The 23,873-nt window shown below is 43.5% G+C and overlaps 1 protein-coding gene across 1 annotated transcript in view; it reads right to left on the reverse strand.

Annotated features, from left to right (window-relative positions):
- Positions 1 to 16,692: 16,692 nt before the first annotated feature.
- The window catches only part of galnt9 (polypeptide N-acetylgalactosaminyltransferase 9), a 71,683-nt gene continuing 64,502 nt past the window's right edge, over positions 16,693 to 23,873 (reverse strand). Inside the window, exons 8-11 of the mRNA XM_070904336.1 lie at positions 23,007 to 23,144; positions 21,572 to 21,667; positions 17,039 to 17,206; positions 16,693 to 16,839 (exon numbers count right to left, since the gene is read on the reverse strand). Coding sequence (XP_070760437.1) covers positions 16,693 to 16,839; positions 17,039 to 17,206; positions 21,572 to 21,667; positions 23,007 to 23,144 — 549 coding nt within the window. The remainder of the gene's footprint in view (positions 16,840 to 17,038; positions 17,207 to 21,571; positions 21,668 to 23,006; positions 23,145 to 23,873) is intronic.

A 23,873-nucleotide genomic window follows, 5' to 3' on the forward strand; every position in this document is an offset into this window, starting at 1 on the left:
TTTACCAGCAAGAAAGAGGGATGAAAAATAAAAAGAAAGAAAAAGCACTTTGCTTTGACTTTTAGGACCAATGTGTTCACTCAGCAGTTTCTTGTGTCTTCCTTGCATCTCTGCTTGTTTATAAATGTGTCCTACTTTCCGGCCATACATGAACAGCGCTTCCCGCTTCGGGCGGCTTCTTACAGAACAACATATTTCACGTCCCCACAGTGTTTGGGATAGTGCGTCCTGTGTATTTTTTTATTTTTTATTTTCTGCAAAAGCATGAAAACGCGGGGACAAAGTATGAAAACAACGTATAGTGACACAGGAAAGAATAAACAGAAAACAACACGGCCTCGGGCACCGAGCAGCATCTCAGAAAGATTAATGAGTTGTTCCAGAGGACCCCAAATTAAAATAGCATCGCTGTACATATCATCTTGACAGGGGATAATTAATTGCCAGCCCACATACAATTGTCTTCAGAAACACTGTGATCACCACACATGCACAAGCTCCCATTAACGAAATTCACTCCTTTCCTAATAGATGTCTTCATTGGTGGGACGCCAGCAGGTCAAGAGAGCGAAACTTGGCATCCACAGATCTGCTGGCTCAGTTGCTCGCTCCCCAAACTAGAACGTGGAAAATAGGACTTGTGATCCCGTATTTTGAGCAGAGGGGAGAACAGCACCTAGAGGGAGAAATACACTCAAGAATGCAACAAGGACAGCGCCGCAGCTATTTAAGTCGCGGGGACTTATGGAAAGAGCACAGTATCTTTAGAGCAACCTGAATAAGTTATGGTGTGCCTCACACGAGAGATAGAGCTCGCTAAGAGAGTGGTTAGAGTGTGCTTGTTTCACCTCCTCATCAATCAAGCATGGAAAGCAATCTAAGGGCTGTCGATACAGGACGGCAAATAACACTGAGAGGTCTTTGGTGAATGGGATGGGAAGGCATATGTAGGCACATAGCCAAAAGGCAGGCCGGGATCAAGGCAGAGTTCGGCTTCAGCTGCCTGACGTCATTGTAAATCTTGCTTCACTACTTGGCAAGATTTCCTGTAAAAATACAGCTGTTGTACCATCTGTTCCGGCTGGCTCAACAATACCGGGAGAGTTTTGTTCACTGCGTGTAAGTGTATTGGAATAAATGAATGAATAACCAGACACCAAGCACCGATCTGATGATCAACCTCGAAGGGGTCAACGCCAAAATAAAACAGGATGTGACACATCAACCAGCAGAAAGCGTTGTCCCATCCCCATATTTGAAAAGGCTTTGGACATCTCTCTGTGATTTAAAACTTCTAAAGAGCAAATTACAAACTGGGGCCCAAACGGCAAACCCAACGGCCCAAACGGTCATCTTGAGAAAAACCAACAGCGCTGGCCGTTTTTTTTCAAACGGCTTAAAAAGACCTGAAGTAGCATCTGGAAATAACCATCACAGAAAGTCTTGGAGACGATTCCCAGCTTTCCAGAGAGACTTTGACACCAGAGGCCAAGATTTGTGTCCCAGCTCTTCCTATTTGTACGCAGGAGTCGTTTCAGCCGACATCTTTCAGTCATCCGTCTCACACGTCTTACATGCCACATGCACTTCTATTCTACCGGGGAGGCTGTGGGACAATTTTGTCTCGCGTCCTGAATTCAATACGTTATATAGCAGTGTGTCTTGTGGTGCATATCATCTTGAGAATCAGTTAGCATGAGACCACGTAACTTTTTTTTCCAGATCTTTGCCTTTTGTGCCCTAAACCGTGTGATGGTGTGGCTCTGTGCATCCCCCCCACCCCGGGCTCAAGCCTAATTTCTAAACGTCTGTGCCGCCACATCGGGTTACAGCCCTGATTTAAATCTGCGACAATGTTTTAAATCAGCGAGAACCCTGTTCAGCGCGCATCTCGCCCCGCCGGTGATCCTTGACTTGCGACGGATGTTTCGCCTTTGTGAGTCAGACGACGTGGATGCACCGATGCCTTGCTGCCTTGAGACTCTGTAAAGCGCTTTGCACCGCTCTCAGGCTATACAGGCACTTTATATAGAAAGTATTTCTATGTGTGCTGTGGGGGAAGGTTTGGTCATCATTTTAGTCAGTCTGCTCAGAAATCATCAACTCCCCAGTGTATTGTATTCACATAGTGGCCATTTTGCAGTAGTTTATTTGAACAGGTTTGTGCAAGCACCCTTCCTGCCGTCCTTACACTTACCCATGCCTGAAATACTGCTGCACGCGTAAGAAAAAGTGGAAATATGATTTAGTACACACTCTGTTGTTGTTGTAATTGTTTTTTTTTTATTTATCCAGAAGCTTTTTTTTTCTTTCCATTTTTGTCTGAAGACCACAAGGCTGAAAAGCAATTGATCTTTGAGGTTGAGCAAGTGCATTTTTCCAAAGCAGATACAGAAGAGAATCAATTTGAAGCAAGAGCACCCGGCGCCACAATTGTTTGTGGGTATCAAAGGCTACCCTTCTCTGTCTCCTGAGACAAACAAACCATAAATCACTACTGATTGGACAGTGTGGACGGCGCTGGCTTCACCACAGCTCGTACGAGAAAACCAAGATTCCCATTAGTGAGGTAAACAAAGGTTTGGAATGTAAATGCCTGAAGACTGAAGCTGTTTTATTAGATCAGAAATAGGGATTCCATTTAATGGGTGGAGTAGAACTTCCCGGGGTGGAATCAAAATGAATCGTTGTTTTGCAGTTTAGGTTTATCAGTTCTAAAAACATTTTGTTTTTAGAACTGATTGTACTCCATGGTAGCATATCACTGCCAAATTCGCAAGCGCGAATGAGATCCGGGAACTCGAATCACCCAAAACTGCGTATTATTTTTGCAAGAGCTTTCCCAGCCAACCCTGTCTCCTGGAAATGACTTTTGGATACAACTAACATGCAACAGCAAATGCATTTGGTAAACGTAATGCCGACCCAGTTACATTTTCTATTAACATAATGAGGACATTTGCCAGGTACGCTGATTAACAATTAACAAACCTGCGATACATTACCCACTCGCAGTGGCTACGACATTATTCGGCTTTCGTTATGTTATGTTTGGGCACTGGCAGCTTTTGGTTAAGGTCAGGGGGAAAAAAAACATTGTCAGTTTTAAAACAGACTTATGATCTTTCCGTAACCCTTCACGGAAACGCTTTTGTTGCCTCAACCTGACCACAGACCTGAACAGACCTATGGACCTGAACCACGGTTTCCGGTGTCACAGTCCTGCACTTTGTATCAGCTCCAGAAAAAAAAATGATTGTGTTTCATTCAGAATGTTGTTGATTACGATTATTTCTTTTAAAACAAGCAAGATATGAGTATGTGTGAGACATACATGGACATATACACCATCTATGTAGTTTACATATTTTGTCATATATCAAATTTATGTAAAGGATTTCTTCCCTATGAAGAAATATATCCTATACCTCATCAGAAACATCTCTCGTTATAATGGGAAACTGAGCTGAATTTCTTTTGGTCATGGCTTACAAATATATAATGTTTTATAAACCATTTATTAATAGTTTATATACTGCATATAATTGCTAAATAAAAGGATTTGCCCTTGCTCCTATGTGTCTGTAAATTTCCAGGACAACTTTCCATAAGTATCGTGGCCAAAATTGACACTCTTTTCATAAACCAGCAGACTGCCCATTGTGGAGCTGTGTGATAATCCCGGTGCAGCGTGTCCTTGGCATATTTTTCTCCAGAGTGCACAGGTAATAAATTGCCACATTTCAGCCCTCGGCTCTGCTGATACACTTTGCCATTGATGATAATCATCTGCAAGCCGAGCACAACAATGGCGATTAATTGTTGAGTGTCCATCAGAGAGGCGGCAAGCGACGTATTTTATCCAACTGTTCTACTTATCACGACGACTTACAGACTGATTGCAAAGGTTATCTAGGAGTGAGATAAAAAGCTATCCTTTCTTCTGAGAACAACCTTGGACAGATGATTCGGACCCTCAATTTGCAAGACTACTCTTTGGAATTTCTCTGGAAAGTCTGACACTGAGTTGTTTTTTTTTTCGGGACCGCAGGCTGAATGTCCTTCTTGGCAGAGGTAAGGACTGTTGTTGTCACGTACAGTATGTTTGTTGTGCAAATGTCCCGTTTAGGAAGTACATCAAGGGCATCAGCTGCTGCCTACATTTGAACAGACATGGCCGATTATTTAGATAGATAAAAAAAAAAGAAAAGATAAAAAAAAAGAGGCTCATTTGTATTCAGAGTTGAGTATGGAGGGTGAAGTGAGTACATCACGCCCGGGCAGGGCCGATACTACAATACTGTAAAGTGCATACCACGGCCATTTATATCTTTATCCTCAACAACTACCACCTCAACAATGCAATGGATGACCACAGAGGCTGAAGAAGACACACACACACACACACACACACAAGCACCTAACCTAACCGTGTGCTCTTCTACGAGCTAGAAAGGAAACCTGTAAGCATGAATATGTAATATAATAAATATTCTAATTTCACTTCTGCGATGAGTCACATCTGTGGAGAATTGTTATCTGAGCTTTCATTTCCATTTTCCTCCTCAGCCCATCTTTGATTGGCATTTAAACAAAGCTTCAAGTATCCTGCAGAGGATTGACATTTGCGTTGCTATTTTTTTTTTTTTTTTTCCCCCCCCTGCTTCCTCTGCACCACATTTGGAATGATGAACCATTCCTAGATGAACTTGACACCTCTGTCTTTTGCATGGTATGGTAAAACGGACCTGTAATAACTTTGGAAGAGTGTGTGTGTGTGTGTGTGTGTGTGTGTGTTTTTGTTCTGTGCTATTGATGCTTTCAAGATCTGGACCCAGTGCATGCTCACACCGGCACGTGCTTGGCCTACTAGTTCAACCGGGAGTCTCAGCTGGTGGAATATTTAGTATATTCTTTGCTATGTATTATTAACCACCTTTGTGACTTACACATGTTTCCGTCTGCACAAAAATGTACTGTACTGTACAGCTCCCTTATAAACACATAAAAACACCACGACTACTACTACTACAGCTACGACTACTTCTACTACTTCCAATGATAGTAATGACTGTGTTTACACGGCACTGACTACAGCCCAAACAGAAGAAAGGTAAAAGTATTAAAACTGCCTAAATGAAAGAAGCTGGCTTACAGAAGACTTGTTATTAAATGAGATAAAAGTCCTTCATGAGTGCAATTCAATATGAAACACACAGGCCATAAAACAAGACAGCCAATCAGCAATAGTTATAAATCAATTCTAAAATTCCCAGTTGGTTAAAAACAGGATTGAACTATTTGTTGCTTCAACTTCAAAACAAACCCGCCATTCATTGATTTGCCAGTTGGAGGCAACGCAGCAAGCTGCACAGCGTCGAAAATATTATCACCGTATGAAGTTGGTACGGTTTCTTATTTCAACATCCAGCAGACGCAGAGCAACACGTATTTGGAGTCGTGTCTCTGGACAAGTCCAATATTCACTCTCCCTTTGCCGAGTTCTGGTTTTGCTCCTGAGGTAAATATCTGGCTCTTTAGCTTTAGAGAAAACACTCTGTAGAGCTGGTGTTGGGTGATAAATCTCTGTGGGTCCACTTTCACATTATACGTACCGTATTTTTCGCACTTAAAATCCTTTAATTTTCTCAAAAATCGACAGCGCGCCTTATAATCCGGTGCGCCTTATGTATTAATTCTGGTTGTGCTTACTGACCTCGAACCGATTTTATGCGGTACACGATTCTCAAAAATCTGTCAAAATGTTTTAGTACGACTTTGGTAAGCTACGAAGCCGCACCGCTTGATGGATTGTCGGAGCATTACGGCTACCGTAGTCAGGAGCCTCGCGGAGTAATACGTACTGTGCTTCAACAGGTAAGGACCCCAAAATGGCACCTGTTAAGAGACATGCTTACGAAGCGGATTTCAAGCTCAAGGCTATCAGTCACGCAGTAGAACATGGGAATATGTTTATTTATGTGTTACGACTGAACAATGTTGAGAGCTATTGTGAATGAGTTGAATAAAGTTTGACTTATCTGACTGTTTTGTTTCGCTGAATGCGCCTTATAATCCGGTGCGCCTTATGTATGAAAATAGACCCGTTCATTGATATTGCGCCTTATAATCTGGCGCGGCTTATGGTCCGAAAAATACGGTAGTCAATTCTTTTCCATGGTTACTATAAAAATATGTGGAGCTTTAATTTGGGGTCAAGTGAGGTAACTTCGGATTTGTCCTCATTCAGATGGAGACAAACAATTATGAAAGAAACTGAATATGGCCCCAAAGTGTTCATATTGTATGTATGTCACATGTATATGAAGAAACGCATGTGTGTTTAGCAAAAATCAATTTCAGTCTCACATTTCAGGCACACAGTACTAGTAAAGTTCTACATCAAACTCCTCTTTGTGCTCACCAGTGCATCCCACAACGGGAGAGGCATCGGAGGGCTTCTGGAGATGGTATGACCGCGGGCTGAATCAGGTAGAGAGCATTGCTTTGAGACCTTTCCCAGAGACGTGGGGCGTTATTTTGCTGAAAGGTACCAGAGAAGTCAGGAAACACCATGTTTCCACGCGTCTCCAGACTGGCATCGTCCCTGCCTATATGGGCTGATACTCTTGACTTGCGGTGGTCCAGGGACTTCAACACCAGGGCTCTACATAAAAAAAAACCAACCAAGTTTCGGGTGAGAATACAGGGTTTAGAAAAGAGAAACTTCTTCATTCAGAAGACGGAACACGATCGCACGGATCGCCCGGTCAGTTGCGTCCACTTCACGGGCCGGCTTTTAACTCCTCTCAGCCCGCTGCACACCCAGATGCATGAATGTCTGAACGTCCCATTACCACTTCGCTGTACGGTGAGATTGATTCCATTCATCCGTGTTATTAGAGGCCTGGAGGGCAGCCAATGAAGAGGGAGTACAGTATGGCACGGCAGAGCCGCGGTGACAATTCAATTAGCTGCCTCCATCTTTGCACCACCTCCACATGACCTGCACCAGTAGTTTTTGCTGACGGTCAACCTAAGCAAAGCGACGGCACCCTTGGGCTGCGCCGCGGACGCCACCCGACATGCTGATTGGCTGAAAGGACTTCAGGTTAATGGGATGGGTGGAGGGGTCTTCGCTGTCTATTTTCATGCTCAGAGATTGGTTTCGGCGCCGTAGCTGCAGCGCTGGTTCAATTTCAGAATACACAAAAGCACATTCAAATTACAGCTGTCTCCCCCATTCTCTCAGAATGTGCCTTCAATGAATATAATCATTTATCTTGCAGCTGCAGTACTTACACTCACAACCTGTAATTTTGTTAGTTTGTGGCTCATTCCGGCTGAATATCGTGAACCAGCTTACCGCGTGCCGTTTTCAGTTTGACTGGTTGACCTTGGCCCGTCTGTGCATGTACAGGAACCCACATTTACCCTGTCACTTACCACATTTATGGGAAATCAATTGAAGCCTTGAAATGTTGGAATGTTTTTAATTCTCTGTGACTGCTGAGTTGCGTAAAAGTCATTATTTGCCATAAATCCATAAAACAAAACAAAAAAGTGTCTTTTAAAAAGGTGATAAGGGGGCTCTTAAATACTGATCACTGTTTCAGTATGAACTAGTGATAGTTGCTTGATCATGCGCCTTTTTGAACAACACAGACTAGGAAATCTCTCCTGTTTTTTTTTTTGATCACATCATAATAGTTTTGTCACCACAGTACAGAGCTCACAGTCGTCGAGTTGTGCACGCTGCATAGGCTCTATATTTTTGATAGAAAAATAGATACGCTGTAAAAATGCAAAATTTGGCATTATTTTAAAAACTTGTATAAACTCCAGCTATGTGAACAAGCCAAGTCTCTCGCTTTAACCTTATTTACAAAGCTGGAAACCTCTGTTAACCTGGAACCATTGCGGAACACTCCACCACTGACCCAATCAACCACAGAGGACGCCTTTATGACAACCAAAGCCATGGGATTTATTAACGTAAAGACATACAAATAACCAAGACACTAAATCAAGACTTCCAAAAAGGCACAAACTCAAAATACAATAATCTACACAAAAGACCAAGACCAGCAGTCTTAAGGATCTTTTAATCAATTCCCAGGCCAGGTGCGCCTCATTGGGCAACCATGATGTAGCACACCTGGGCAGAGCTAGAGGGGACAGTTGTGATGGAGGTTTACGTGTCTCAGGCGAGCCACGCGGCCTTCTGATCGAAAAATTAAAATAACGCAAAAGCGCGACGAAACACGTTTCAGCCACAGATTACAAGCACGCGCTCCACTGATCCACGTTTGGCTGTGGCTGTTACACAGTGCAGCAGAAAGTGCAGTGATGAGGCAGGGGGTGTACAAGGGATTCAAACCTATTTTACTAGTGAAATATAAACACAACGGGGGAAATCTTGATCCTATAACTAAATAGTTGTCGGCTCAACTTAATTTTTAAGCTTTAAAACTGTCAAGTTACCTAAACAAAGAACTGTCAGTTGATAGAGCTAGCACATTTGAGCTTTACACACTTAACATAGTGAAGTTTGACTAAACAAACATTACTTCTTAAACTGAGTTGGCACCGCCAGCAAAACCCGAGTTTTCTCCCTTTCTAAATGTTTGCCGTGTACAAGCACACAGGGCGTTTTGACTGACCTTTGAACAACCGCATCACCACGAGCGCAGCTGTAAACACGACCGGACTGAGAGGAATGCGACTGGGCCAAATGTGGACCAATCGAATCACCTCTTTTCCTCGCCAGTGCTGTAGATCTTCAACGGAGAGTAAAGTCCGGAGTGGATTTACCAAAAAATTTAAAATTAAAAAAAATAAGCCTTACCCTTAAAGCAACATGGGTGTCCTTGAGGTGTAGAAACAACATGAAGCAATACAGCAGCATAACATGAGCCTGGGAGGAGATCCCCATGTAAGCCAGCTCAGCGATATTAGGCAAAGAGCCAAGCAAGTCAGCGGTGAGCAGCGGGGACAGTTTGGCTAAGGGAGGGATCTATCTACCAGCAGGCCTCTGACACCTATAGAGGACGTGGCACGGTTCTATTTTTGGATGACAAACGTTAACACATACAGTCAGATACGCAACACCCTGCGCTCGACAAGAACGTATCACGCGGTCCTGAGCCCGTCTTAACCACGAACAAAGTATTTCATCGCTTTGCAGCTGAGGGGGCCCGTGGTTTTGGAGAAGCGTTGACTCACTTTCTGATTTTTTTTGAGGGTTTTAAAACAGGCTCTACGTTTAAGCTTTAATTCAAGAGCTGCTTCTCTGGGGTGGAGCAATATGGAACTCACAGTGTTTCACTGATGTTTACAGACAGACTGATCACAATGCACTGAGTCATTTCTGCAAGGACGTTGCGTTAATACGTGTGTGAGCGCGTACCGTAGGAAACACTGTGAGGGATCTCTGGTGGGACCAAGCTGCAGAAAGAGTTCAGTGGCAAATAACCTCAAATGTTGCGGTGGGTGATGCCTTCCCCCTCAAGTCATTGTGCTGTTTTGGGAAATAGTGCCATTAAAGTCATCACTGTCTACGATGTGGAAAGAACACAGGGATGTGGGAGCAAAAGACTGGCTGACCTTGATGGAGCTTATTAGCATAAAGCAGCCCTTTGGGCCACACATACTGTGTGGTGGTGTTGTGTGTGTGTGTGTGTGTGTGTGTGGAAATGTAGTCAGCTCTGCAAGCTGCTTCCCATAACCTTGTATTATACAAACCTGAAGAATAAAATAAAATTATATCGCTCTTCTGTTCACTGCTTACTGTATCTACTATTCTGAAATGGAGAGCAACGGATTATATATAATAGGATTGCTGTTACCTAACGACAAAACAACAGTCCGTGTCGCAGCAAAAAGTAAACAACTTCGAGGTGAACGCTTTCCATTGTAATCGTATTGGGGCGCTTTTATCAGAAATGAGATAGAAGCGATTTCTTGACAGTCAGCTGTGAATGGATTCACTGCATTGGATTAATTCACTGCAAATTCTGGAAAAAATGTTGTCGGCAAAGTAATCTGGCAGCATTGAGATCGCGCTGTTCATACGTTTGAAGCCGCATTCACCGATTTTTCTGGCCACTTGAAAAAAACAGCAGAAAAAGAAAAAAAGAAAACACAACACTGACTTATTATTATCATTTACACATCTAGCTGGAAAAGTGGCATCAGCATTCATTTACAGTCATGTTTTATGTCCACCCAGCAAATTTAAGGCCAGTATTCACTCGCTAATTTTTTGGTCTCCGCACTAGGTCTCCTAGCTCATCGTTAACTTTTAAGTTTCCCTGTGGTTTGATGTTTTTGCAGGGAGCGCACAGTGGATTTGTCCCTATGAACAATCTTTACACATTTGGTCCATTGTTAATATTAAGCTTGATGTAGACCATCCATGTTCAAAAACACAAGACGCACAAGCCATCATTTTACTTTGAAAGTAACCACCCTACACTCATCTTAAGTTTGCTTTCAGAAGCTGAGCTGATTCCTATTTTATTACTCTTGCTATTTATTTACAAGGTACAGCTTTACACTTTACAAGCAACTGTTGCCGTTGTGGTGAAAACTCAGCCTTCTTGTGGACACGAGAGGTTTCTCGTGATCTAAGTCGCTGCTTCACTCTACCCAGAGAAAACAGTAAGCAGGGACTTGTTGTGACCGCCTGGGTTGCACATGTGCGAAGCCGTGAGTGAGTGTGTTTGTGTTGATGTTAGAATCAGGGAAGAGTTGCTGATCAATGCCAGAGACTTTATTGAATATTTGGCCAGAAGCTTCTGATTTTCCAGCTTGAACCCCCGTGATGGAATAAAGATTCCCTGCACATCAGACTTGCATGCCAGGGACCTGTGTAGGAGAAGACCAGTTCTATCAATGTTGATGCAACTTCCCCTGGTCCTGTATAGGTCATAGATTATTTAGCGTGGTGTGTTGCCACAGAGTGTACTTTTTTGCTCTCTATATGATCATATTACATGCTGGAACCACTTCATATTATGATAACATCTTACAGATTCCTCCACGTGGTTCGATAACTGTCACTGCGGACAACTTTTCGTTCTCTATCATATTACATGTGAGCCCGCAAAAAAAAACCAGATCAAACCCTGTTTCTCTATTCGTTTGCCAAATCAAGGCCTAAAGGCATCTTCAGACTTTATTGGTTTACAGCAGTTATTTTGAACCCTGGAGCACTTTCTTCCTCAGTTGGGTTTATTTGAGCATTGGGGACCACTACTGTCAAAACCAATGGGCCAGAGACCATGTTGAGGGGCTGGTTCCTCCTTAGGATTTCAAACTAGCCTTGAGCTTCGTCTGGAGAGAGAATGCGATCTGGGTTACTGCAGGAAGTACAATCAATAGCATCATACAGTGTGGCCGGCTTGTGGAACATAACCAAACCAATACCAAACCCCAAGGAAAGTTTTAAATGCAGCCGAACAAATGGAAATCACCAAATGTGGTCCAAACTGAGGAAGCGGGTCATTGTTATATGCTATAGTTAGCCCTCGAAAAAAAAAAGGTCTATTATTTATTGCATTGGTTAAATCTCAAACACACCAGTATGTATGCACACACATACCCCCGCATGCACACATAGCACCTCTGCGCTGCCTATACAGTTCTATCTGGGAGGCAGAGCAACGCTGGGCCTAATTGTGTCTTGGAGCTACTGTGCTGCTCATCTCTGGAGATCTCATTATAAGATCCACAAGCTGTTCAGGCACATACCCGCTCTCCTCACTCTCTCATCCCATCAGCTCGTACATCATAACTGCCCGAAATCTCCATCGCCCCTCTGCAGTATTGACAGAATAAAACAATTATTGCTGATTAGGAAATTGCGCCGCGCACCTAAAGCGCGACGCATGGAGACAAACTGCGAGGTGTTTGATCTCGCCATTAGCTGTCAGGAGCCACTTTTCTAGTTTTGCAACTCTGATCCGAGCCACGGGAGCGGCGCGGCTTTCTCTTCTTCAGAAGGTTTTTGTCCATTTGACAAGCAGATATGGCTGTTCAAGTGCCCAAAGCGGAACGCGTTTTTTTTTTCACAATCCTGATCGGCTGCTGTGCCCTCTGTTTTCACTCCTTCGCCCAATTTCTATTTTCTCTTCCACGGGTACCTCTCCAGGAATAATTCATTATATGCAAGTGTGTATATATATATATATATATATAAGCCACAATCGTTCTGCGGCTTTAGTTAAATACCTAAAACATGAGCCCAAAGTAAATGTTTGCCTCTTCAGCAATCTAAGCGCAGCAATTAACACATTGTATCTCGTTTGCTGAATTTGTGAACAAACAGTAATGTAAAAATGTTAACTCGTGGTTTTAGAGGGAACTATTTCCTGTGCTGCACAGAGGTGGTAGCTGGATGGATACACCTTGTAACCTTCTCGAAAAACCAACAAAATCATTACATTTTTACAATAATGTTGGTGTGCAGATTAGATTAAAAACAAGCACAACCTGTTAGTTCCATCTTCTTCAGCTTCGGAGCTGCTGGAAGGCATGTTTTTTGAACTTAGCTGCTACGTAAGCTGCTTCCTCCAGTGTATGTCCAAGTGTATTTCCCCCCAATATAGAACGAACGGTTCTTTTAACGTCAAGCTTTCCGCGCAGAGGCATCAGTGAAGACGAGTAAACAAGGGATCAAACCTGAGACCTCTAACACCAAACACTTAAAGTTCCTATCCTGCCCAGGCAAAGCCACACTGGATGGCCCTTTTATGCTTCGATATATATATATATACATTGTTTATAATTATTATGAGTACTAGTATTCTTTTATATTCCCATTTTGTGTCTATGTAAATGGACACTCTTAAACAGGCAAAAATATGACAAGGAGAAATGTTTCCAGCCCAGAATGAGAGTGAACACTGGTCGCCTTGGATGGGGGCTATTAAAGACGTGAAATATTGGACAGAGGAAATGATCATTTTATCACAAGGAGGGCTCATAAACTGTATGGCATTAATCTGTGCAGGAATGACCCTCTCACAGTCCCCATAAAGGCTGGCTTTTATCCAGACCACAGGAAAATATGAGGGTTTTTTTTTTTAATAATCCTCATTGATGGATTTGAGTAGACGGAGCCAAAAGGTCATTTTCATTCTGGTAGGTAAAAGATCCGGGGTGGGGGGGGGGTTCTTCTTTTTTTTTCTTTCTAAAGAATTGAAAGAACTTGTGATATACATATATACACACATATATAATAAAGATAACTGCATTGCGCCTACGTACACAATAAAAGATTAATCTACATTTATATAGGTTTGTGAAACTCAAAACTTCTGCTCATTAAAACTTTTGCACTTTTTCTCTTATCGAGCTGGCTATCTGTCCGGGCCTCTGTGCTTTCCAAACAAGGCAGTAATTGCTGTCAGTTTCTCTGCAGATAAATAATACTCCGATTGCTCTCCTGGCTCTCTCATGGTTATGAATATACAGCTTGTGCAAACGGTATTAGCATCAGTTTGGTCTCACAATGGAGATGCTGCCTTTTGCCACACTTCTATCAGACGCTGTTGAAAGCAAACCCATCCTACACCCCCAACCTGACGCTGTCTGAATGATGAAGTCACCTCTCCCTGCTTGGCTGCAGCCCAGGAGTGAAAAGAGTATTGTCAGTATCAGAATGAGACGGATGTGGCGTCCTTGTCCATCCAACCCTCAGCACCACTTCCCGTCTCCAGCTCCTGTCACAGGCACTTCACCCCCCCCCCCCCACCACCACCACCACCACCACCACCCATCACTCACTGTCGCTCTGTTATCCAATCTGCGGGAAAAGGAAACCTTTAATGCAGGCTGGCCTTCCCTTTCACCTGCTGCGTGGCGTGCTCAGTGGCCATTGTCTGACGCACTGATACACACATGCACGCACTATACATGACACAGTAACCTTAATCCCCATAACCTCAAACGATAACCCCCCCCCCCCCAAATGTATTCTCTGAGTGTGAAACTGTCCCTCACGATTCCAACTCTAACAGTAAGTTTAAACATAGATTCAAATAATTATCTAAGGACATTTTTGGTTCCTTTGGCCACACAAACCGCTTAATGCAAATACAGCTAAGCCACATACAGTACTGTGGCTCTCAGCCTCTCTGCCATCTGCACCACACTTCCTGTGAATTGACTTGGCAGGCGAGCCTCCATGGCACAGTGCTGGAGCCCACTGAATCCATTCCGTCTATCAGGCGGAGTAACATTATTCTGCAGGTGTTAAGTCCGGGGAAACCCATATTGCTAGGATAATCATTTCCCGACACGGGGGCCATGAGACATTGCACTGGCGGCGTGTTTGTAAACCTTGTCGCAGACCAGAGTAAGATATTGCCTTGGGGAGGGGGCTGAAGCAGTCTTCCTTTTAGAGGACACGCAGATGATGCATCGCTTATATGAGATGATTAGAGGCAAAGAAGCATGACGTGGCGGCAAGTGCAGGCAATCTCTCAGGGTAAACCAGCTGGAAACCATATTAAAATGGGCCTTTGGAACAAGCAGGTTGGATAGCATGGCTAACCCTAGTAAAAAAAAACAACAACTTTCCCCTGCGTCCTAAAATGTTCGGTATATCTGGGACACACGAGGAAGCCTCTTGTGAACGCGGCAAATGTGTTCAGTGCTTTCAGGATCCGTAGACAGAACTTTTTGGCTCACTTCCTGCTGTTGATGACGTCTGTGTTGAAGTTTTCACATCTTGTTCTCACTCCAAAAAAAAAAACTGCCTTATTATTAATACTTAAAATTATTTAGCTTATTTGGGAAATTGTTTTTCCATTCTAACATTACCCTGTTTGGTTGCACAGCTGTCCAACATTAACGGGGAAAAGAGCTGCTAAACTTTGCACATTGACAGCATCCAGGCTCATCTTCATATGCCACTATCACATGTCTTTGCATATGCAACAAGTCTATTTTTAATGAAACCTGTAACCCCACAATTATTATTATCAGTTAATTAATGATGTCCTCCTTGCCTACTGGGTTACTACTGTAGGTAGCAAACCAGTTAACTCGGCATGCTAATGATGGCGGGCAGCTTACATTAAAGCAGACGAACACACGGTTTAATACTTACACCTTCGCTCTCGTGCTTTTTTTTTTTAATTCGCAAAAGATATAACACCCCCCAAACAATGCAAGTGAATTCAATTCAAAGCTTGACAGGCTTGCCGCGCCTTGTTATGGGTGATCGCTGTTGGGGGAGGGACACCAGTGCAGAACCTGTACAGAATTGTTGGCGTAATAAATGTATTATACTGTCTGTCATTAAAAGTAATCTATTGCATTGCTTAAAAAAAATGATTGTGTTCTTATATTGAAGTTGTCAAAAGACACTTTCAAGTCATTCTCCCTAAAATGCCACATTTTGTTTTTTGGCTGGACATGACACAAAAGCTGAGCAAGTTAAGAAGTTTCTTTTCTGGGTATAATAATTGGAAAGCTTTCAGTGCTTGCTGTTATCCAGTGGGCGGGCTGGAACAATCACAGTACACGGGGCCAGAAACCTGAAGGAGGCTTGAGGTGGTTGTAAGTGCAGGCAAAATAAAAGACAGGCAATTGTACTGGTGCTGTTAGCGACTGGCTTTGCAACAGCACAAAAGCAAATGCGTAGTTTTTAACCTAACGCACAGCCAAGTACGCTCCGAGAGCTAAAAGTTCTAAATCTAAACACGTAAATCTTTGAATTGATGACGGCAGTGGCACAAATACTTTGGAAGAGAAAGACGAAGAGGCGGCTCATCATAAAAATGATTTTATTATCCTAATTGTTATCAGAGGACGGATGTCAATTTTTCACTTCTTTTTTTTTTTTTTTCTTTTTTTTTTTTTTACAATATATTACTATCATTAGACTGTTTTATACATTGTTTTATATATTAATAATTTTCAAATAATTTTGTACATGCTTTCGGGACTGACATTCCCTGGTCAGATTAAGCAGAAAAATGAGGGGAGAAAAAAAGGCACGTGATTGCTCCTGTCCACGGTGAGCAATACAGTCCAAAGAAAGAAAGAACTGCAGAGGTTCGTGTGAGTGCAGGTGAAATGACTCTCAGATCAGATGATGGGCAGCCCCTTTGAAGCCTGTTACATGTCTTGCCAGGGCGGCGCAATGTATCTAAAGCAATTTTCCAAATCACAGCCCGAAATAATCACCTTGATATGGCAATTGACAGCAGTCGTATCTTTTGATTTGCTCAGATGCTCTCGGGAAGAAAAAAAAACTTAAAACACACGCACACGTTCTTTTTCATCTCCAAAGATCTGATAGTTTTGCGGTAGAAACAAAAGAATTGCTAGGATCCTGAACCACCTTCAGGGGCTGCACTCTTGGTGTCTTGGTACTCTGTTCTGTACATGTAGCTGAATGTCAGATATGTGGGCCATTTCAAACCGTCCAGATTGCCGCAAGGTCTCTGTGAACGCGCAGCTCGGTGGAACACATGAATTGATCGTATTCTTCTTTAAGCCTCAGCGTGGGAAAGCTCTGTGGCCTGAGGGAAGCTCAGTGTGCGGTGCAGTCTAGCAGTGTGAAATGCCACACACCAGCGCCACCAGTCCCTGCTTGTCTCTGAACTGTCCACAGTTTGAGATCCCGCCGCGACTTGATACGCCGCCCCAAACTGTCTCAGGGGTCGTTCTCTGGCTTCAGTGCCGGGGATGCTTAATCCAGTTTCGTATCATCCACTTCTGGCCGGAGCATCTCTGGACCACCAGGCGAAGGCCAAAGTTGGCATCTTTGGACATTTCTACCTCCAAGCATCGACCAGTGTCCCTGCTGATGATTGGACCATTCTGCACCAAAAACACACGAAAATATGACCACACGTGCACAATAACCACAGATGGTTGCAACACTATTCTAATGCCTGTCATTATTGGGCATTCAATAACACATGCATCACTGTCTAACTTCGTTCCATTTGGTGCGTCTGAGGCGTTACACTGTTGAAAATCAATGGCGAAAGATCACATCGTGTGGTTTCTTTTTTACCTGTGTGAAGTCCCAAAGCCTCTGAGAATTCCTTGACACAGCGTCACATTTTTTCAGCCTGGGAGTGCGTCCTCTGCCATCATCAACCAGGCATTTTGTGTCAGGCAGGAAGGTGGTCGACCCCAGGGGTCCCAGCTGGAGAAGCCCCTCGGTAGAGTAGCGGGCGAGCTGCAACACAGAGATAACCAGTGCGTCACACTGCTGGACTCTCAAGTGCTGCCGCAGCAGCAATCGTGGCTTCAAAAAAGACAAGCTTGCGAGAGAGCCGCGGAAAGAACGAGCTGTAAAAAGCAGTAACTAAAAAGCAGAGAAGTTGAGAGGGAAAAAAGTGTTTTTTAAGTTTTCAGGCCGTTTGGCAGGCTGCGTTACGTATAGAAAGGTTGTAATGCTTTCATTTTACACCTTTTTAAGCGGATTACATTACATAAAAATAAACTCATATACTGCGCCCTGCCCGTGGATGATCCTCGCCCAAAATGCAGCATCTACCCACAAACTGCGTTCTTTCAGCCTCCTTGGCCATTTCAACAGTATATTCAAGAAAATATACTTTTTTTTTTTATTTACAGCCCATATCTCATAGGAATTCAAGGTATATCTGTTTGTCCATCTTGTATATATATATATATTTAAATCAATGAAATATTATTTAAAGATGTGCAGATTTAAAAAGTATAGCTATGTTAAAAGATGTTATAAAGTTAGATTCAGGTCACAAGTTTTACCAAATATGTAGTTGCTCTGTTTTGCTTCAACCATTTATTTTTAGACAGGAAAACTTCTGAGATTCAAAAAATGCAAGACTGGATGTTTCGGCGCACCGCACTGCACGGAAAACCACAGCGCACAGCTTATTAATGCTACAATGTTTCCCCAAACCAAAACCTGATCCCTCACTGTTTAATCCTGCACATGAAAGGCTGTGTGACGATAAGTATCTATTACGTAAGGATACAGTAGAGATAGCATTTATTATTTATGGGAGTGATCCTCCCTGAAAAATGAGATGCCAAAGATAGGGAGGTCTTTAGTATGACAGCAGGCCCGCTTTGAGGTGAACACACATGCATGACTGTCCTGAATCACACACACACACACACACACACACACATAGCTGTCTTTCCTTTTCTGTCCCAATGTGACAATGTTTTTTTTGTTTTTTTTCAGAAAATCTTCAAGCACAGCAATCTTTTTGAGGGTTTGACGAAGAAAATTAGATAAAAGTAAGCACATTTGTATGAAAACTATTACTGTGGTCATAGACTGATTCCCTGAGTCAATCAGTTTCATCAGAATCTCTCCAAACTGACGTACTGTGACTTTGTCTGAGGGCTTTTGGAGCGCGGCTGGAGAAACTGGAGCTGCAGTGAGTGAGTGGCCTGTGTGGGCGTCGCTCCCCGTGAGAAGAGAGAACGCAGGTGGTTTTTAATCCAATGTTCTGCCCTTAAGAGCCACTCGGAACAAACAGGAAAGCAATGTAGCACCACTTTGTGTGATACTAAAGGTTCACCGGAGCCGGTTGGGTCTGCTCGTAAGGACGCTGATAAGGATATAGTTCTTTGGACTGAGCAACGTCAGACATTTATCAAAATCTGTCTTATGCCAGACACATAACGCTGAAATGAACTTGTGCAAATTTTTCTCAAGATGGCGGCCTAAAGGTCATTATTACAGGCAGTTTGATTAAGAATTCTTCCAGGATTTCTGTATCGCCGTCTTGGGTCTTCCGGGGTTGTAACGCTCTAAGCAGATTTCCCCCACGGTGTAAACTATGACTGGGCACAAGAAAAAAAAACCACGTAATCCCCACTAATACCTGTTTACAGCTCAGTCTGGCAGCCTTTTACACGCTAATACATTTAAAATGGGACCACAACAAATAATTAAAGCGAGGAAATGACTCCGCCAAGCCAATTAACCTGTGCCTCATGCAGCAGCGTTAGACGCTCCGTTGCCTTCCCGCCGTGGTGAAAGTTTGGCAGCCACTTTTTGGAGGTCAAGTTTCTTAATTAGCTCGTTAATGGTGGAACGCTGTGACAATGTAAATACAAGACGGATGTGTTTGTGCATTGTATTGGGTCGTAATCTACCTTTCCTGTACCTTGCTCCACAAGGAGGTTATTTACGCCACGGATTATGGCGAACGTCTTAAGAAGGGCTTGGGGCCTCAGCACTGGACCCTAGCACATAACCCTCTCCGTACGGGACCCTGGTCCAGCATGGGAATCTGAGTGAGCTTCTAACCTTAGAAGACTTAAGAGGCCCCCCACAGCGTAAGCGGTGCAGAGGGTGTTCATCAGCACCATGCACGCCCAAGTGCACTACACATAGCTGGGATTCCTTGTGGGAGGAAACACAGGAAGTGCTATTTTCAATCTGAGGGGCTCTATTTTTGCAGCGCTCTGACTGTTGGTTGGTATTTCGGTGGAATTTGGGTCTTAGACGTAAATGAACTGCTTTAATTAGACACTCATTTAATGCGGTTAAAGCAGGGATGTTAGTACAGCAGCGCGCATTGATCTACAAATGAACGTGGTTGGTTCTGTCATCCTCGCATTAGAGAAGTGCTGCACCAGAGTGCAGCGCGATTTACGCATTGGCCGTCCGCTGTGTTTATTATTATTTATCACTTTATTAATTATTAAACACCCCTTGACTCATCAGACTGGTTGGTATTCTGCCTGTTTATGCGGGAGATGATGGATTACTCATTAATCCTGTCACGGCCTCCTTTTCGAACCTTTTTTTTTAGCAATATTGCCATTTCATGTTTTGAAAGACTACTGCTTGGTGTGTGTGTGTGTGTACGTGAGTAGCGCTATAATGCAGGCTTTGTAGCTCCTCCACCACGCTTTCACTGCATTGCACTAGCGGACAAAGGTGAGACATTACCCATGCTTTAAATTTCCACTCGGAGAGCCGGCAGAGAGCCTCATTCATCAGAAGCACAATAAAGATTTATTCTGGCCAATTACATTTTTTTTTTTTCATAAGTAAAAGGAGCAATGGTAAAAAGAAACACAAAATCACAGTGTCCCAGGAAATTTAATTCTGCCCGCTCTCAGTAATGTCGGCCATCACTGTAATCTAATGATACAAAGACATAAAATTCATCTCCATTTGTTTACCCCCCCCCCCCCCGGGAGGATCAGGATTAAAAGAGTCAGTGAAGCTTTACATTACTGGACCCCACTGAGCTCTCACCATAGAAGGAAAGAGGAGAGGCCGGCGAGCTGCTGGCCTCTCCTCTAACACTCCCTCACACGACAGATAATGAACATGTCACTCACCGGCGAGAGACGTGGCTCGGAAAGGTGGTGGGGGAAAAATGATGCATGAATAGCATTTGCATGATTTCTCTTCGGGATTATCTTTTGTTTCACAGCACAAAAGGAAAAGAAGCACAAACACGGGACAGCAGCCTCCCACCCGCAGGGCCAGTTGTCCTGGTATCTGTTCAACTAAATGATAATGCTGAGCACACACGTTCTTTTCTTTTTCTTTTTTTTTTTTTTCCCCTCAGCAGCATTCAACTGCATTTTCAAATAACCTGCACTCTCACCTGGGTGGGGTCCAGTTTTCCAGTGTTTCCCTACTGGGCAGCTCCAATAGAGCTGTTGGCGATGCCTCTCTCAGTTGTACTTTGTAAGCTAGTACAAAGTAATACCTCAGTAACACCTACAGTATTAGTAAACCAGTGAAAACTCTGTGTGTGAAGATTTGGTTCACTGTAATTTTACTGTTAAAGATAAAACAAATGCAGATGTCCAGTAAGATCTACACTGGCCTTTACATCGTCTGTGTATTAAAGCAATATGTAAATATAATATGAATTTACAGAGATTACAGGATATTTTTTTTTGTTTTCACGTCACTTCAAATAATTCTGACATTGTTTACGTTTCTAACTTGAGTCTTGTTGATTTGCACAGATTAAAATCAAGCAAATGACATACAAATAATGTTTTTAAGTAGCAGTGTGTCCTGATAGAATCCAAGTTTATCTCCATTTAGGTCGCTCCCAAATTTATAATTATTATAATTCACTGTATTTGCAATTTATTGGAACTACATCACTGTTGATTTGGGGTAAAATATATATATAATCTGCCCTCAGTGTGTCTTCACCGAAAAGCTTTGGCGGAGCTGCGTGTGTGTGTGTGTGGGGGGGGGGCCTGTAGTTCTGTTAGATGAGAAGCAATCAGGCAAACATATTTCTCTCTATAGCGCTGTTACTACCACCACTTATTAAATAAAATTAGATTTAACTTCTGTGGGGCTGGAAGAGAAGAGTAATTACTCCACGTCATCTCGAGGAGGGTCCTCAAGTGTTCAAATGCAGAACATGTTGATTCGCAGATTCTAAGAGTGAGTTCTGACAGAATCAGAATCAGAAATACTTTGTCGATCCCCTGGGGGGAAATTGTACAATTGTGCATTTGCCAGGAATACACTGACTGACCGACTTAACTAATGGCATTATTGACCGATGAACGTGGACAAGCAAACAGTTCATGAGAGTTCTGGTCTGACCTGGGAGGACATGCCGTGGCAGGGGTAGAGGATGGCTTTGTCGTCGTCCTCAGAGCCTTGGTCCAGGCAGTAGCCGCTAGCTTTGCTGTTCCTCACCTGAGAAACAACGCGGGAGAGGACCTGGTGAAATTTAAACATCCTGAATTTCAGCTGAAAATAGACAAAGATAACAGGGATTTGGCTGCCGCTGCTGAAAAAGTACTTCCTGTCTACTGGCTGCTATGGTTACATTCGCCGCAAAATGGAATCAATTCCAGCGTGCGCCGTTACACCGCCTCCTGTCTGCCAGATCCATCGTGGCTCGTTCACACAGCAGAGTCTTCTATCATCTCAAAGTGATATGGCCCGACCGCGATAGGATATCATCATGCAGGGAACAGTCCCAGCTGTCTCTCTCTCTCTCTCTCCATCTCCTCCAGGCCTCCAGATGGTGGTGTGCATTGAGCATGAGCTTGGGGTTCTGTGTGATTTGAATGCGTACGGCTTCATTTCCAGGTTGTGACATATCTATCATGCGCTGTTGTCAGGGAAGGTTCCACTCGGCTGGCCTGGTCAGCATGGCCGAGCGCCGGCGCTGATGCTCAGTGACAGATGAGACTCACTTGCGCTGCGGCGGGCGGCTGTGTGGCAACACAAGGTAACTGTTTCTCAGCCTGTCGACAGATCTGAAATAGTGCCACTTAAGTGGCTGCCGCTCGGAGGAATCCATTAGCTGGATGCAGGAACCAAAACAGGCGGCAGGGGAGACAAAAGGGGGGAGTAAATTCACACAGCTTTGATGAATCTCGAGGTTAATTTGGATGCATTCTGACATTGCATAAGCAGAGCATATTGATTCCCCTCTGTTTTCCATTGTTAAAATTGATATGACGAAAAGTGGTGTGTTTCTGCAATCCTCCAAATAGAGGAGTGTGTTCAATTCTTCAACCTGTCATAATCCTGTTTTCTTCCCCCCACTGAGCTGAGCGCGCAGCCAAGCCCAAAACAATCAAGTTGGAATGGAAAACTAATAAGTGTTTAATTAAAACTCATTCGGAGGAAATTGCTTTTAATCCTGGGCGGTGATGCTGCTTTGCTATAGCAACGAGATTTACCTTCACCTTCAACTGGCGACAGTGAATTCACATTCCTTCTCTCTGAAGTGTAATCGCACGAGTCGGTCACTGTGATGACGCCGGACTGTTCATCCGCACATATCCGTTTGTGTTTGACCCCTGCACAGTTTAGTTTGTACACACTAAAGAAGAAGCCTGTGTTGCAGGGAAATGTCTCCCAAAAAAAATGCACAATTAATAAGTTCTCTGACAATTCCTATCTCTATTTATCACCTGGGGAATGAAATTAGCAGTCTCAGTGTATGTATGCTCTTGATAGAATTACAGACGATGCCATGCAAAGTATTTCCAGTAATCCCGTTGGCAAGCCCCTTTCTCACCTCGCCGTATGTGATGGTGTTGTTGTAGATCCGCATCTCTGGGTAGACGTGTTCAAGGTACCAGCGGAAACTCCGACATTGCAGCCTGTTCCTCAAGGCCAAGCGCTCCGAGACATCCCCGAAATCAACCCCCGGGTTCTGTCAACAAACGGTACAAAACAAAGTCGAGGAAAGAAAGAAAAAAAACAAAAAAAAAACTCTTAGCCAGTGGGCACTTTACTTAAGAACCAAGCGAGAGTACTAGCTGCTGGGAGAAATGGGAGGCGCGAGAGTGCTGAGGTGCTGAGAGGAAGCAACAAGCATTTAGTTAAGAGATGGATGGATGCGCCCGTCATGTGGGACCTTCATTGTTCTTTCATTAGACGTGATCTGCGCTGAGCAAATTCTAATCAGCTGCTTAATTATGAGCCCTCACGGCCCTGCCTGCATTATGGAGGTGGCTTCCCAGATTGATTAGGGGAATGCCTAATAGCTGCACTGCCTGATCCTGATGTACACACACACACACACACACACACACACGTACACACACACAAAACCCATATTGGTATGTGCATATACAGTGCACTGCTTAAATGTGCATGAATATGCAAATAGACACACATTCTGTATAGCCATAGATAATATACCTACATGCATATGAAAGGGCAATGGCCCACCCGTAGAAACTGATGCAAAGGCACACACACACACACACACACACACACACACACACAGACAGTTTTCTTATTATCAGACAGTCTTTCCAGGCAAATCCTCCTCATCAGTTTCCCCTTTCTGTTCGAGTCTACAGCCAGCTGCTAAACTTGCTTTCAATATTCTGTTAAAGATGAACTCTAGTTGCAAATATCCACTTTTTCTTTGTAC

The sequence above is a fragment of the Enoplosus armatus genome, chromosome 4 (assembly GCF_043641665.1).
Source record: "Enoplosus armatus isolate fEnoArm2 chromosome 4, fEnoArm2.hap1, whole genome shotgun sequence".
Classification (NCBI taxonomy): domain Eukaryota; kingdom Metazoa; phylum Chordata; class Actinopteri; order Centrarchiformes; family Enoplosidae; genus Enoplosus; species Enoplosus armatus.